Below are 16,370 nucleotides of genomic sequence, written 5' to 3'. Positions count from 1 at the left end.
CTATAAGGGTACTTAATCGTAGAAATATAACTCTGATAGAATGACGAGTACTGCATATAGATCGATATTTCGTGGTAGAAAAAACCTGAACATAAATGTAGCCTGAACAGAAGAAGAAGCAGTTTTAGTGTCAGACAGTCCGTAATGTTAGTAGAGGAGGTTCCGAAGACTACGAATTCGAATAGCACGACGGTGTATTTCTCGTCATCGATTAATCTCAGTGCCAGGCCATCTTCGTACTCGTTCAAGCAGCAAGATAACAGTCAAGACCAAGACGACTCTGGGAATGCAAACAACGCTAATAGACACAATAAGAGTAGACCCAAGGTGAATTATAACTTGAATCATTTGATGAATGCACAGACTCAGGCCAATGACACATCTGCTTATTCTGGTCCTTTAAAGTCATCGCAACAAATCCAACTAGAAAGAATAATAACTAAAAGATTGAATGAATTGAACAAAGAATCCGCCACCAACACGTTCGAAATACCTAAGAACTTCACATTTCAAAATGCCAACGCCAGCGGTGATAAGAGAAAGGCGAGACAGGGAAATACGCCTACTACGAAGAAAATCTTATCTTCTCGTAGAAATTTGAATCTGTACTTTGAAGAAGAGCGAAATTTGATATCCATAAACTCAATCTTGAGCCTCAATTACCAATTCATTGACCAAATAGATGCAACCAGTGAAGACAAATCAAGTACAAAGAAAAGAAAATTAAATGAAAGGGCATTCAAGCCTCGATTAAGATTATGTTGTATATGTGGGTCGAATTGTAGTTACGCAAGATGCACAAATTGTGGATTATTCGCCTGCAGTGTTAAATGTAATAAATTGCATGAAGACCTGAGGTGTAATTAATGAAAAGTATAATTATATAGTAATGAATGATGAAAGATTTTTGAAAATTCACAAACCGGTCGTAAGAATCAAGTCTACAATGAAATGTAAGATAATATAATAATCTAAGAAGTATGCTGTTAGTTTTTTTCAATGATATGTCTAGATAGGTATTTATGAAATGCTTATAATTCTTCAGCAGTCAAATCTTTCTTGATCTTGAATGGTCTGCCTCTCCAATCGATTTCATGGCCACACATAGCCATTATCCATATAGGCAACGCCAAAACTTCTCTCATAACCCAAATATAAAACCATTTACGGAAAGATCTAGTTAATGGAGGTAATTTTGATCTTTGTAGCCAATTCAATTGGTAATCTGCTTCTGATATATTCTTAATAAAAGTATAGTATTGTGTGTAATCAGTTAGCACCCAGATCGAGATATGAAAGAGGAAAAACTTCCAATTAAACCACGTATGCCACAATAAGGTAGAGATAGCGTATGTACCAAATAACCCGCAAACAATTGACTCGGTACTTGGTTCAATTAGCGTAGCCATCAAGACCATGTATTTTCTAACACGTAACCATCTGACTCTTCTAGTGATATAATCATTGACCGTGTTATCGGCTCCACTTAAGGGTTGGATAACAAAATCACCTGTTAGTCCAGTTCTGCTAAACAAATTTTCCCAAAGACATATAGCAATCATATTATCTTCTCCGATATAACGAGAGAATAATTTGAGAGAATTCCCAGGTCCCAACGAGGTATAATATTTTGCATCCGATAGCACTGAGTTGGATGAAAAAAAGGCTGAGTTGAGAGACGGAATTTTGGCAACAGCAAGGTCTAAATCTGATTTTCTGTAGATATTTGACTTCCCATTAACGCATGGAGCCACCGCAAGGTTATTCAACGACACGTAGAATTTCAGGTGCGACGTTAACATGAACATTTCATCCAATTTAGCCCCAAGTTTTTTCAAGAATCTCTTCTTATACTGACCTGTCGAGTTGACAGGACTCAAAGTATATTCCAGATCACTATCAGTATCGGTGCTAGGATTAACACTCAATGCCAAGGGCACATGGTGCACCAATTTGATCTCTCTGTTACTCGTGTTAGGTATGCCGTTGTTAGTATCCTCATTGAGTGCCTTTATCGAGTTTCGTAAAATATTAGGTGAAGCCCACACATTCGAGTCCATGATCCATAATATGTCATGGTCTGCATTCAAAAACCCTTTGGATAAGTTGTTGACCTTGGGATTCGGTCCAAAATGTTCAATCGACCGTCTCGTATCAAAATTATACCCCTGTGACACCAAAATCGTCGCATTCACGTCTGGATATCTCTCTATCAATTTCTGGATGATGGGTATAGACTCATCGGCAGGATTATCGATGCAGAACAAGATTTGCAACTTCTCCCGAGGATAATTCTGCTGAAATGACGATTCCAAGCAGGAACTCAACTCAGGATCCACTCCCTTAATTGGACGTATTATACTAACGGCCTCGAGCGTGTCATCACTCACCTTAAATTCCGACGGCCTAGTGAACTTGCTTCGAATTTCAAAAAATCCTCGATACGAAACTATCAATATAATAATGTACCATATAAGAAAAATCACCCCTGTTATCAATCGGCTGCTAGACAACGTTTCTATATCCACCGACATTGAGATCGTGTAATATTCACTTACTGACTTCCACTGACGTTTTTTACTGATCTGAAAAATTCACTTTTCGCGATGGTGAACGTTTGGGACCTGCTTAGTTAACTTGCATTGGTGTCTTTTTTTCCATCGGTTCCGAAAAATCTATGCTTCCGACGAAATACTGATGCATCGGTGTGCGAAAATGCGCCACGTCTAGCGACAAGTACGACAAATCGCGAGGGTCCTCAGTGGAAGATCGTCAAAGTTACTTCGGAAGCTTACCATGTAACCGCTAAAAAAAAAAGTCGCATTCTGGTCGCGGGACACACCCCCGCCAGGAATGTCATGCCGGCTTTCACTATCATTGGTACCCCAGATACCCGCGACATAATTACGACATTTTAGTGACCTCGGAGGTGTGCTCAGTACTCAGAGCGTAAGTTCCTCGGATAAGGAGTTAAGCACCCCCGCGAGATACAGATGATGTGGATAGTATATAAGCGTCAATAACCCCAGAAAAATTAATTGTTGGGAGGGTAAAATTTCCAGCAAAGTATTGCAATATATTGATAGATAATGAATATTGATTCGAAAACAATGCTTAAGACTATCAGAATGAACAAAATGCCAGTGTCAATGAAACAATTTTCCACGTCTTCCTTGAAAGGGGACTTATTCAAATACCAAAAGGATTTACCAAAATTGCCGGTTCCTGGGTTGCAGGATACTGCTAATAAATATGTGAGATCCGTGGAGCCATTTTTGACCAAGGAACAGTTGCAGAGAACTAATGCCAAAATTAGCGACTTTACAAAACCAGGTGGGAGTGGTGAAGTGTTGCAACAGCGTTTGGTTGAATTTGCGCAAGGAAAGGATAACTGGCTTGCGGAATGGTGGGATGATTATGCCTACATGTCTTATAGAGATCCAGTTGTGCCATATGTGTCGTACTTTTTCTCGCACAAGGACATCAACAACGCTATTGGAAAGGACCAATTGTTAAAGGCATCGTTGATTGCTTACTACACGCTTGAGTTCATGGAGCTGGTTCAAAGCGAGACTTTGGAGCCTGAAATTATCAAGGGCAATCCATTCTGTATGAATGCCTTCAAATACATGTTTAACAACTCGAGGGTTCCAGCAGAGAATTCCGATATTACCAAGATGTACGAGGGATCTGAACACAGATATTTTACTGTTATTATCAAGAATCACTTTTACAAGGTCTACCACCATACTAAGGATGGTCAACAATTAAGCAAAGCCGACATTTACAAGCAATTGCAATATATTTTCCAGGATGTCACAAACAAGCCAAGCGGTTCACCAATTGGTGCATTGACTTCACTCAATAGAGATGAATGGTTAAACTCTTACAACAGCTTGACCAAGTCACCAATCAACAATGCGTCATTGGAATCGATTTATGCTTCATCATTTGTCATTTGCTTGGACGACAACAACCCAATTACTATTGAAGAAAAATCTAGAAACTGCTGGCACGGTGATGGTCAAAATAGATTTTTTGACAAGCCATTAGAATTTTTCATTAGTAGCAATGGTAACTCTGGATTTTTAGGTGAACACTCTAAGATGGATGCCACCCCAACTGTGCAATTAAATAACTTTGTTTACTCTCAATTGGCGAAAGAAAATCCGGCTACCGTATTATCTGAAATTGCCAATGATACCAAGCAATTGACTGATTTACAAGTCGAAGCTATTCCTCAAGTCTTACAATTTGACATTAACCCAGTCGTTAGAAATGAAATTAACCAGGCTGTCGTCAAATTTAATGAAACCATTTCCTCTCTTGATCAAGAAACATTCCAATACTTCGGTTACGGTAAGAACTTAATTAAGCAATTTAAGGTTTCTCCAGATGCTTATGTTCAGATGTTAATGCAATTGGCTTACTTTAAGATGACAGGTAAGATCAGGCCAACTTACGAATCAGCTGCTACTAGAAAATATTTGAAGGGAAGAACAGAAACTGGTAGACCAGTTTCTGTCGAATCTGCCGCTTTCGTTAAGACTTGGACTGATAATAATGCTACTACCGAAGACAAAGTTGCTGCTTTCCAAGCTGCTTGTAAGCAACACGTCAAGTACTTAGGTGATGCTGCTGATGGTAAGGGTGTTGACCGTCACTTGTTTGGTTTAAAGCAAATGTTGAAGCCAAATGAACCCGTTCCAGAAATCTTTACTGACGATGTCTACGGCTACTCTTCATCTTGGTACCTTTCCACTTCTCAAATTCCTTCTGAATACTTCCAAAGTTGGGGTTTCTCTCAAGTTACAGATGATGGTTTTGGATTAGCATACTTAATTAACTCAGATTGGTTAAACGTTCATATTTCTTGCAGAAAGGGTAACGGATTGAGATCCGATGTCTTAAAGTGGTACTTAGTTGAATCTGCTAACGAAATGAAACAGATCTTGACTTCAAATTTAGCTCCTAAAGCAAAATTATGATTGTGTCTCACTTTTTATTTATTATGATTTTAATTCAACGAGGCTTTGTCTATAAAATCTTTATTAAAATTTTAACTTATTCTTAAGATATATTAATTTAGAATTAGCTTGTATATTTTGAATTGTAGAAAAAATATGTGAATATCAATGCGTTTTTAGATTAAACATATTGACGGACGGTGTCTAAAATAGTACTCTTGAAAGATCTAAGTTTAATCCCAAGTACGTCTTTAGCCCTTCTGTTATCATATGTGACATTAGTAGAAACAGTACTTCCAAAATTCCAAGTCTCATTTGGGAATTCTTTGTTTACAAACTCAAATGCATTGTTAAACTTCATTGGATCATTAGCAATAATAAACCTCTGATTCCCTTTAACAGACGCATTCAAGGCCCTTACATGAGCATCTGCAACATCACGAACATGAACAGTTTGTTCCATCATACCACCTTGTGCACCATTCTTCAAGATTCCCCATAGTAATGCATTTGTACCCGAGGGCTTATTGTCTTTTTTTACCAACACATCACCAAGAACATATGCTATTAGAAGGGTTATAATGTCAAACGATGGCTTTTCCGTTTCAACAAATTCCCATGCCTTTTTTTCGACAATAGCTTTAGACGCAATATAAGCTTCATACGGATTGCACCCTGAATAATCATGAGTTGATTCAGCGTCAGACCACCTGTCCTCGTTTACCACTGTACTATTATCTTCTGTTCTAATAACATTAGAAAGTGACGAAGTAATAATCACCCTCCTTATCGTAGGGATCTTCTTGGCTGCGAATAAGACACTATTTGTAATTTTAATTGCAGGCTCTAATATGTCTCTAGTAACATTCTCTATGCCAGGATGCGGAGTAGGTGATGCAACATGTACTATGAGTTCTACGTCCTGTAAATAGGGGATTAGGACAGAACTGTTATCCAACTCTCTAATTAAAACAAATTCCACGTTATCATACTTTCTATCATACTTGAAAAACTTTTCAAAGCTAGTAATTTGTTCTTGACTTCTTACACCTGCCCTCACTTCATAGCCATTTTGGAGTAGCTCGTTAAGTATGTGTTGTCCAATAAACGAAGATGAACCTGTAACAAAAACCTTAGTCATTACTGAAAGCAATTGAGGAGTATAGTTTCTAGTCAAATCCTTTGGATTTCAGTTGTTTAAATATGAAACAGTGATGACTAGTTAACATACAAGTGTATTCAGGGTTCAGATACTAAGTATAATACCTAATCACCTCACCCCGCATAATTTTACTGAATGCAAAATTTAGCATATACTAGTAGTCTAAATCCTAAGTCAGCATTGAGATTAGTAACCCTTCTGTAAAATTAAACGTACTTCTAATTGTATTTACGTTGCGCCAATACATTCTGCTTCAAACAAAAGAAAGTATAGCATATAATGAAATTCAATTTTTAGGAATGTTTTACTTGTAGATTAACCAGAATGTATTGGCACAACGTAAATACAATTAGAAATGCCACGTGTGATATTTCTTTAATGTCTTTATATATGGGAGAAGGAATTATTCGAATAAGCTAATTTAACTGCAATTTAGAAAAGTCACAATTTATTATGGGATACATCGTTCATTAAATGCTGCAGTATATTAGTTTCTTGTTACCTGACCTTGTCATTTCCAACAAGGGTTGACTAAATCTCCTGGTAGATTCCGAATGGCCCGTAAGTGAAGACTACGTCTTCGGTCGTAGGGCTTATTTTTTTATTTTTTGCGTTACCATTATTTTAACCCTGAAATGCATTGTACTTTTCCTCGCTTCGGTAAATCTAGGTTTGTACAAAATTGAATAAATTTTCTGTATTTAAGAAAGTACTAATGGTACACTTCTACTGATAAATACTATGGTATCACTGCTTCACTCTTCTTAAGATCACGCAAGCGTGATAATGATAGCCTCTAGAATGTAATATGCTGGCACGAAACTGCCTGCAAATCATGTACTCTGGCAAAATTCCAATTGACGAGTCTTCACTCTCATAAGAGATCCAAAACAAAAACTAAACGCTATCAAACATGACCATTAGGTAGTTCGTCTTTATTTGGCATGTTTTTGTATTATCCCTTTCAAAAGTTACACGAGAACCACGGTTAAACCTGCTACACAAGAATGCGCGAACTCTATTTTATATATATAACGTATTTCATAACTACTACCTTTATAAGTTCAATAATCCAGTATAGTGAGTAGTATCCGTCCTTTGAAGTCCTGCGACTGATTTGTGAAGTACCATATTGCACGTATTTTTAGTATTCATTTCCCATTTTGCAACCTTTTTACCCAATTGGGATACGCGCAAGTCATTTGTCCGCTGCTGAGTATGCCCTTTCGACGAGACGAGTCTCTCAAATCGCTGAAAGCGATTTGCTCGCTTAATTAGCATGTTGTTAACACATTTAATGCTTGATAAAGGAATAGCAAATGTGTATTCAAAGTTAATTATTTGAGTGGTAGTCCATTGCAAGGGGCAATGCTTTTGATCCGATAATACGGCTTTATTGGTCCCCGTTCACTAACAACTGATGAGTTTTACCATCGAATGTTGGTTTCTATTCGCAATGGTATAATGTCAAACATAGTACTATCTATTTTTAATCGAAATACCTTTTTTTTCATGTAGTCCCATTGTTATCACCGAATTTAATTGTGGTGTAACGGTGGAATTGGGGTTGTCGCAGTAAAAATTATATAAATCTGATCTGATTTAATTTTACACATTGCGGTAAAAAATTTGACTAGAATAGATCATCGATTGCCACCATACGCCCTTTCATACCTTGTATTTTGTAAGGCTTATTTCCTTACACCTTTGTTTTCACTTGGCTGTTTATAAATTCCAGGAGTTTTATTTATTTCTAGTATTTTTTTAATAACTAATAATTTCAATATCTTCAAGATTCTTCATTTCAATTGCATCTGACATCCCCCTTAGGGTATTTTATAATTAATGTTTCGGGAAATAAATAATGAGTGATAGATCTTCAAAACCACATAGATCACATAAACGACAGAAGTCATCTTTAACAAACATAGGCTATTACTTCCCGGATCAACAAGCAACACAACAACCATCCCAACAACCATCCCTACAACCATTTCAACAATTCCCACATCAGAGACAAATGCAGCAGCCGCAACAACAGCAGACACGTCAGCAACAGCAATCGCGTCAACAGCATCCGGGGCATAACAGACAGTTATCTCAGTCTTCCCAATTATCACCGCATCAATACCAACTGGCATCGATATCATCACAATCGTCACAGCCATCACAACAATCACAAGCACAACTGTCCTTCTACGATTATGATCCCTATAATACAATGAATTATAATTTTAGTTCAGCTACTGCACCGAGCTCCAGTACGGGTACTGGACACAATATCATTCAGGGCATACCCCCTACCAAAGCAATTCCCTCTCCAGGCAGAGGACAGTTTGGTCCTACTCCTTTTTTACCATACCAATCGCCTACTCAGTATACTATACCTGGGTCTGTGGATCAGAATTTTGGGACAATTCCCCAGATGCAATTGCAGTCTGGGCAATATAACTCCGAAGCCCCAAATGTGTATGAACAGTTTACATACCCGAAATCAGTAGCTGAATTCAACGACGTACCCCAATCCGAAACCAATACAAGTGTACAAGAAAAGCAGCCTACAAAGCATAACAAAAACTTGTCTGTATCTACCAGGTTTAATTTATTTAATTTAAATGAAAACGAAGATCAGGGTGAACGAGAAACTGACGCTAAGCCCACGGCTATAAATCCGCTTTTCAATGATTTCTTGCAGAGTTTAGTTAATGTGGATGGGTCCAATATTAATAACTATTTATTACAGATACTAGAGAAACTAGGATCGCCATTACCGATAGATGATTTTTATAATTTTTTATATAATAACGATAAGCAAGCATCTCCTACTCCAGTCATTCCAACTCATAAAATTGACAAGACAATGGTCAATTTTTCAATTCAGTCGTCAGCTTTTAGTCTTTTGGATCAATTACTAAATATTTTCAAGATTCCAAATCTGCTTATTGAATACTTCCCAAATATCGCGAATAGAGAGAATAAACTATTTGGAATAAATTACCATGAATTACTAAGAACATTTTTGGCTATCAAGATTTTATACGACGTTTTGATTCAATTGCCATCAAATAATGATCCCCAGAATTATACAATTCCAAGATTATCAATTTACAAAACATATTATATAATATGTCAGAAATTAATAAGACAATATCCTTCTCCTACAAATACCTCAAGTGAACAACAAAAATTAATCTTGGGTCAGTCTAAGTTAGGAAAACTATTAAAATTAGTCTACCCTGATTTGTTAATCAAAAGATTAGGTAGTAGGGGTGATTCAAAATACAATTACTTAGGCGTAATTTGGAATCAGAATATCATTGACGATGAAATTAAGAAACTTTGCGATGAAAACGAATTGGTGCATTTACATCGGATTTTTGACACCAAGGATAAAAACTTATCTTTTCCAAGAAGAAGAAATCATTCGACAAATAGTTATACTTCTATTCCAGGTCACAAGATTAAATTAAAAACGAGGTCTAAATCTGAACCTCAGATACAACTAACACGTCCGCACACTGAACCATATAGTAACGAGAATATAATAGCACCTAGCTTTTCATTCATTAAACCACATTTGAAATTTCCAGAATCAGATAATTTTACCATTTTGGAAGAGAAAGATAAGGATAACTGGTTTATTACTATAAAGCATAGGGCGTATGAATGGCTCAAACGTTGTAACTTATCATTTTCAATACCTGAAGCGATCCAACTGGTTTTCCTCAATAATGATAACTTGGTTGAGAAGCATCTCCTTTGTAATGGTTTGATAAATAAGATAGTTAAGCCGTTAAGCTCGGACCTTGCATATGTCGAAAACGCTGATTTATATTTATATTTAATTGCCATTTTGGAATTGCTACCCTATCTATTATTTCTTAAAAGCTATCCCCAGGTTAATTATTTGAAGAATCTAAGATTAAATTTACTATACTTGATTGATAATTTTAATGATGAATTAGCTACCATAAATACTAATAATCACTTCAAGATTGAACATTTGAGAAGGTTTCTCATTTTGATGAAAAAGCTTATAAATATTAATGACCTATTGATAACATTTATTAAGCTCGTCAATAAAGATGATTCATCTAATTCCTCGGTGATGGTTCTAGATATTGAAAATTACTTAAACCTTTCTGATGAGAGTCCATCAGATATTGGAATCGATGAAGATAGTGAATCTAGGTTAAGTTTCAAGAATGATATTCTATCAAAAGATCTAATTTATGCCTTGAATGCGTATAATCTTGATCCTACTTTAGACCAGCATTCCAGGTCTGTTTTATCCACTGATTTTATATGGGATGAGGTTAATTTAATTGGAAACTTTTTCAGAATTGATTTATTAAATTTTTTGAATGATCAGGATTTAGGAGAGAAATATGAACTGGTGACATCCACAGAACCCAACGATGAAACAGATTCCATACTTTCAAAGAAAGAAGGCATAAAACTTGCGTCATTACTCACTCTAATTCATGATAAATTACTCACCAAGCATTTCAAAGCAAAGTATCCGATTCTAGTCTATACAAACATATTGAGTCTTATACTCAATGACTCGTTGAAGTATATTTTCATTAAATATCAAAAGCAACAAAATAATCAGCATAAAGATGAGAATCAAAATAGCTTTGGTAATTGGTGGGTATTCAATTCGTTTGTTCAGGAATATTCAAGTTTAATGGGTGAGATTGTTGGCTTATATGATTCAGTTTAGCTGCGTCATTTGAGCTTTACATATGATTCTTTTTACAATGTGCTTTTCATTATTTGCAAACCCTCCATCTTCACTTCGTGCATTAGTTATTGTTTCTATATATATTCTTATAACTAGAGAATCTAGCTATTTTCTAGAGGCTTTGAGATTTTGTTTAATAATATTGCATCCTACATATTCAATAACAAAGAGCTTTACATGCCTATTTAACAATAGAGAATGGCTCTACTAGCTTACTATACTGTTAAAATCCCGATAATAGAATAGTTACCCGGTGCGAAAGATGTTCCAAGAAATTTTCTTAATATCAACTGATGTACAATATGGGGGAGATAACCCAAATTAGTATTCATATAGCAGGACCATGACAGCATCTCAGAACGCTATAAAGCTCTTACACGGTAATTCTCACCCTGAACTTGCCAAGTTAATTTCGAAAAAATTAGGTATAGGTTTAGCTAAGGTGGGTGCTTTCCAATATACAAATAAAGAGACAGCCGTTGCAGTAGGAGAATCCGTAAGAGATGAAGACGTTTACATTATCCAAACAGGATGTGGTGAAGGAGAAATAAATGATTTTTTAATGGAACTACTTATTATTATAAATGCTTGTAAAACTGCTAGTGCAAGAAGAATCACTGCTGTTATACCAAATTTCCCTTACGCCAGACAAGATAAAAAAGATAAATCAAGAGCTCCTATCACCGCAAAATTGATAGCAAATCTCTTGCAAACAGCAGGATGTAACCATGTTATAACATTAGATTTGCATGCATCTCAAATTCAAGGGTTTTTCAGAGTGCCGGTTGATAACTTGTATGCTGAACCCTCCGTATTAAGACATATCAAAGATAATTATGGTAAAGAGGACTTAATTATTGTTTCTCCTGATGCTGGCGGTGCCAAGAGAGTTGCATCGATTGCTGATAAATTAGATGTTAATTTTGCTTTGATTCATAAAGAAAGACAAAAAGCCAATGAAGTTTCAAAAATGGTTCTCGTAGGTGATGTCACTAATAAGTCATGTTTATTAATTGACGATATGGCTGATACTTGTGGTACTTTGGTTAAAGCAGCTGATGTTTTATTAAAAAATGGTGCTAAGAAGGTAGTCGCAATAATCACACACGGTATATTCTCTTCGAATGCAATTGAAAAACTTAATAATTCGAATCTCGATAAAATCATATGTACCAATTCTATGCCATTAGAGAATAAGTTATCCCAATGTCCCAAATTAGAGATAATAGATATAAGTGCTACTTTAGCTGAGGCTATTAGAAGGTTACATAACGGTGAAAGTGTGTCTTATTTATTTAACAACGCTCCTGCTTGATATAGTATACATTGAATTGTACATTAGTCTCTGACATATACTAATTATTTAATAAACACAAGTTAAAAAATCTCTTCCTTTGCATCAACAACATACCAAACAACACCAGTGCTGAGATGGAAAGGGTTAGCATCCTTGTCGTTGAAATTTGCGTCCGTCACTGTGTGTTCTTCGATATATGTCACACGTCCTACCATCCATTCTTTATCCTTTATAGAATGAGTAATGCCAGTCTTATTTCCTTCATTCTTTTGAACCCGTAAAAAGTAATGAGGAGCACCAATATTAAAAGCTGCCCATGGTTGGAAGTTTTCGTCAATTTCTTCTGCTCTATCAATCCTTGTTGGCAAGAACAATACTAAATCATCCATCTCAAAACTATTCATTGAAATTTTACAATTTAGCTTACCAATTAACTGACTTAGTTCGTGAGCCTTACTTTTGTTTTCCTTAGTAAGTTTTTTTGCAAATCCTTCAACATCTTTAAATCTCTTCGTGATTGCACCCAAGAAGAACTTATTACTGACACCTGAATCATCTTGGTTTTGGTTAATGCAGATATTTTCTTTAAATCTAATTGTATTAATAAAGTCTTCAAATTTCGAGATTGACCCATTACTAGATTTGAAAATGTCCCTAAACAATTTCACTAATTCTAAAGATTGACGGTTAAATTTATTAGTTTCTTCGACCGACAAATTAGTTATTTCCTCAGGGAGATCATCGATTACACTTGATGAAACTGACCCAGCAGTATTAGCCGAGCACGATTTTTCGTCTCCGTCTTCGCTTGACTTCGTCGAAATATTCTTGAAAGACTGTATATCATCAACCCATCCTATGATTTTATTTATGTCATCTACAACTTTAGAAGTAGGCATATTCCCCATTGTTGACACAATCGGAGTTTCATCTAATACATTACCATTAGCCGATGTAGGTACAATCTTATCATTCCTCTTTGATTTCAAACCTTTCACTCTAGTAATCTTATACTCATCAAGGTTTTTGTTATTGTTATGTTCTTTTATTAATAAAAGGCCCATAGATTCTAAAATAAAGCAAAACTCAATGAAGGTTTCAAATTGTTGTTCTACCAAGCATTTAATACTTGAGAGAAGGTGAATGATCATATTGTTCAAATAATTAACCATGATATCTAGATTATTATGCTTTGATTGTGTCAAGTCCATGAGATTTTCATAATCCTCTGTTAATTCCTCAATTTTGCTATGCAATTTCTTAATTTCTTCTTCAAGCGAAATACGATGATTAATCGTATCTGTCTCCTTGGAAGCCATATTGGAAAGCAAATCTTTCTTCATTGCATTAACATCATTTATATCACTCTGTAAGGTAGCGATTTTTTCGTTCAATTTTGTAACTTCTTCTGTGAATCCTTCGTTAACATCGTGAAGTCTTGTGATATCTTTCCTCAAATCTAAAATTTCAGCATCTCTTAAACTGAGTTTATCTTTTAGGTCAACAACTTCTTTGTTATTTTGGGGTTTGAAGGCTTGCAATTCTGTCTCTAATCTGGTTATCGTTTGCTGGTTTTCTGCATCCCGCTTCCGCAATTTTTCTTCATGATGCTTATTTTGATCATCATTTACTGTCTTCAAATTGGAAATTTGCTTATTTAAGGCTTCAATTAGTTTTTCATTTGTCCTATTCGTGTTTGAAAGCTTAAGATTTTCATTTGTTAGTTCATTATTCTCCTTTTTTAAACGAATGTTATCAAGATGTTTATCAATCGTTGTAGAGACATCTAAATGGTTAGACTGTTGGCTAGTTGTAGGTTTTTCGTGCCCGAGTTTCAAAGGAAGAGTTTGTCTTCTTTGAAGCAAATTTGTGGGATCAATTTTAGAGTTGCTCGAGGTAGATGTTTTTTGGTTCAGATCAAGTATTAAACTGAACTTTCCATCAGTTTCTGAAGTTGATGTAGCATTCGCACCATTAGATCGGGTTACCGGCCAGTTTGAAAGATCCTTATATTGTTGTTGATGAAGCAAATTTTCCAACTTTCTAATCCTTATTTTCAAACCTTTTACCAAATTTATATCATAATCAACTTCACCTAGTTCACTCATGTGTCCCCCACCTTCTGCTTGCTTATCATTGTTTTCATCCTTCAGATTGGCAAGCAATTTATCATTGTTTTTTATTTCATTTGCAACGGGTGAAGTGAATGACGATAATGAAGATACCATTTTTGTTACCCTCTTCATGTTATTAGTGCATTTAATTAAATCTTGGAAATTCTTCTTCATTAATTCTGAAAATTTCTTACTACTTGGTGATGAAGTAGTTCCAGCATTACTGTATTCTTCTAAAGCATTGATGTACGTAGAAATATCATCCCTCTCAACTTGAATATTATTAATAATTCCAAACGTCGAATTACTCTCAGCATTTCCGTTAACTAATGTTACGTCAATACTTGGCAATACCGTTCGCAATGCATCATTCTCATCTTTACTATTTAAGATTGACAAGAAATTACCAAACTTCTTAAGCCACAACTTTCTAAATATCTTTTCATGGTCAATTATCACAGATAGTTGTTCAGATACGTTATTAACAATTCCTTTGGAATAGAATTCATGCCACTCAAATTGTCGCCGCTTCTCAATGAGCATAAATCCAAATAATAAAGGTAAGTCAATAGTCAAAGACAAATAGTCCTCAGCAGATTTAATGTTATTGATGACATGAATTGATATTTCATTTTCATTTGCAATATCATTATTATCATCAGCATTAGTTAGTATTCTTAAATCATTCTTAATGTTCACCATACGCATTTGTAAGTTTGCAATCTTTCCAAAAATAGACAAACTTTCATCAACTATTTTATTCTTAAACAAATATAAGTTTTGAAGAATCTTATACAATCCAGTTGCTTTATCAAAAATCTTCGGCGAAATCTCATCCTTGTGGATACGATAGACCCAGTCTAAGGATATTGACACATTTGTAGATAATTTATCTATGTCGTGAGATATCAACTGACTTAATCTTGACACATCCTTAATTATGTCTTCCGAGCCTGTATCATAGTCTTTGAAGTTTTCAATGGATTCATTTCTCAATGATTCTATAAGTTTATCAACGTTCACTTTATCGTCATTCACAGAATTAATAGAAGCAGACATTTCATTAAACTTGTTAATAACAAGTGGTAAGGTTTTAGACACAAAAGACGACGACTTTTCTAGCTCACTTGTATTCAAGTGGTCTGATATCTTAATATTACCTGTACCATTTTTCAATTGAAAACTGGGAAACTTTCGCAAATTATTATAGTAACCGTTCCAGCTTCTATGCAACGTTTTTAAATTCAATAGCTTAATGTAGTTCAAATAATTGTTAAAGCTCTTTTCGATACCATTAATAAAGTTCGAACCAAACTGGAATATAATATTTAGGCACTTGAATATTGTATTGATCTGCTTGACGTATGCCTTCATTTGGCCAACAACACCTAAGCAATCCTGAAATAATGCCTTCGACCACCCATCATTGACTTTTAGGCTACTGGTCATTTGCTTTATATTCGTTTTTTCTAACTTTACTAAAGACGAAGGGGTAGGCTTGATCATCTCTTTATATCCGCCTTCGTTCTGATTAACATATGCATTTATAATGGTTTCATCTCTTGCTCCTGAAAATAGCCGCTTATCAAACACATATATATCATTGAGCTCATTGATGATGTTGAACTTTACCTTCATTCCAAACGAAGTTAGCAAGAAGATATTTTCAATATCTGATATTATATAATCAGTAAACGACTCATGTATGAATGATTTGAGTCCATTCAAACTGTGGAATCGGATTGGCTTTGGAATCTTCACAGAATCCCCATTATGTGCATTATATAGCGTCAAATACGATATTGGCGCTACCATAGGTATATCAGTCAGCATCTTTTATTAAGATTCCAATATACTGATAAGCATCAATTCTCATGAAATAAAAAGCAGAACTTCAGAAATTTGAATAAAGTCCTTCAAAATGCTTAAGTTATCCACTGGTCAATATTGTAAAGTATTTTCTTTCTAACAAGTATCTTGAAATGAATAATAATCCTTTCCTTATGGTTTTGCCGCTCCACTATATAAGAAAATGGCAACTACTAGAAATTCCTAGACGATGTACTGCAGATAGACTCTCACC

The 16,370-nt window shown here is 35.3% G+C and overlaps 8 protein-coding genes across 8 annotated transcripts; 4 read left to right on the top strand and 4 right to left on the bottom strand. All coding sequences in view use genetic code 12, as the record gives it.

Moving 5' to 3' along the window:
• Positions 1-144: 144 nt before the first annotated feature.
• Positions 145-867, top strand: DEHA2D18040g (DEHA2D18040p; the record flags this gene model as incomplete). Its single annotated transcript, XM_002770294.1, has 1 exon — positions 145-867. The coding sequence occupies one exon, from the start codon at positions 145-147 to the stop codon at positions 865-867; it is 723 nt and encodes a 240-aa protein (XP_002770340.1).
• A 164-nt stretch (positions 868-1,031) lies between these two features.
• On the bottom strand, positions 1,032-2,534 carry DEHA2D18018g (DEHA2D18018p; the record flags this gene model as incomplete). The annotated part of the gene is made up of 1 exon (XM_459270.1): positions 1,032-2,534. The coding sequence occupies one exon, from the start codon at positions 2,532-2,534 to the stop codon at positions 1,032-1,034; it is 1,503 nt and encodes a 500-aa protein (XP_459270.2).
• Positions 2,535-3,089: 555 nt separating this feature from the next.
• Positions 3,090-4,988, top strand: DEHA2D17996g (DEHA2D17996p; the record flags this gene model as incomplete). The annotated part of the gene is made up of 1 exon (XM_002770293.1): positions 3,090-4,988. One exon carries the CDS (start codon positions 3,090-3,092, stop codon positions 4,986-4,988), a length of 1,899 nt encoding a protein of 632 aa, XP_002770339.1.
• Positions 4,989-5,148: 160 nt separating this feature from the next.
• On the bottom strand, positions 5,149-6,108 carry DEHA2D17974g (DEHA2D17974p; the record flags this gene model as incomplete). The annotated part of the gene is made up of 1 exon (XM_459268.1): positions 5,149-6,108. One exon carries the CDS (start codon positions 6,106-6,108, stop codon positions 5,149-5,151), a length of 960 nt encoding a protein of 319 aa, XP_459268.1.
• A 1,077-nt stretch (positions 6,109-7,185) lies between these two features.
• On the bottom strand, positions 7,186-7,410 carry DEHA2D17952g (DEHA2D17952p; the record flags this gene model as incomplete). The annotated part of the gene is made up of 1 exon (XM_459267.1): positions 7,186-7,410. One exon carries the CDS (start codon positions 7,408-7,410, stop codon positions 7,186-7,188), a length of 225 nt encoding a protein of 74 aa, XP_459267.1.
• Positions 7,411-7,993: 583 nt separating this feature from the next.
• Positions 7,994-10,855, top strand: DEHA2D17930g (DEHA2D17930p; the record flags this gene model as incomplete). The annotated part of the gene is made up of 1 exon (XM_002770292.1): positions 7,994-10,855. The coding sequence occupies one exon, from the start codon at positions 7,994-7,996 to the stop codon at positions 10,853-10,855; it is 2,862 nt and encodes a 953-aa protein (XP_002770338.1).
• Positions 10,856-11,219: 364 nt separating this feature from the next.
• Positions 11,220-12,191, top strand: DEHA2D17908g (DEHA2D17908p; the record flags this gene model as incomplete). The annotated part of the gene is made up of 1 exon (XM_459265.1): positions 11,220-12,191. The coding sequence occupies one exon, from the start codon at positions 11,220-11,222 to the stop codon at positions 12,189-12,191; it is 972 nt and encodes a 323-aa protein (XP_459265.1).
• Positions 12,192-12,253: 62 nt separating this feature from the next.
• On the bottom strand, positions 12,254-16,120 carry DEHA2D17886g (DEHA2D17886p; the record flags this gene model as incomplete). Its single annotated transcript, XM_002770291.1, has 1 exon — positions 12,254-16,120. One exon carries the CDS (start codon positions 16,118-16,120, stop codon positions 12,254-12,256), a length of 3,867 nt encoding a protein of 1,288 aa, XP_002770337.1.
• Positions 16,121-16,370: the final 250 nt, after the last annotated feature.

Source organism: Debaryomyces hansenii, assembly GCF_000006445.2.
Source record: "Debaryomyces hansenii CBS767 chromosome A complete sequence".
Taxonomy (NCBI): Eukaryota; Fungi; Ascomycota; class Pichiomycetes; order Serinales; family Debaryomycetaceae; genus Debaryomyces; species Debaryomyces hansenii.
This window is presented reverse-complemented; position numbering and strand designations above follow the sequence as displayed.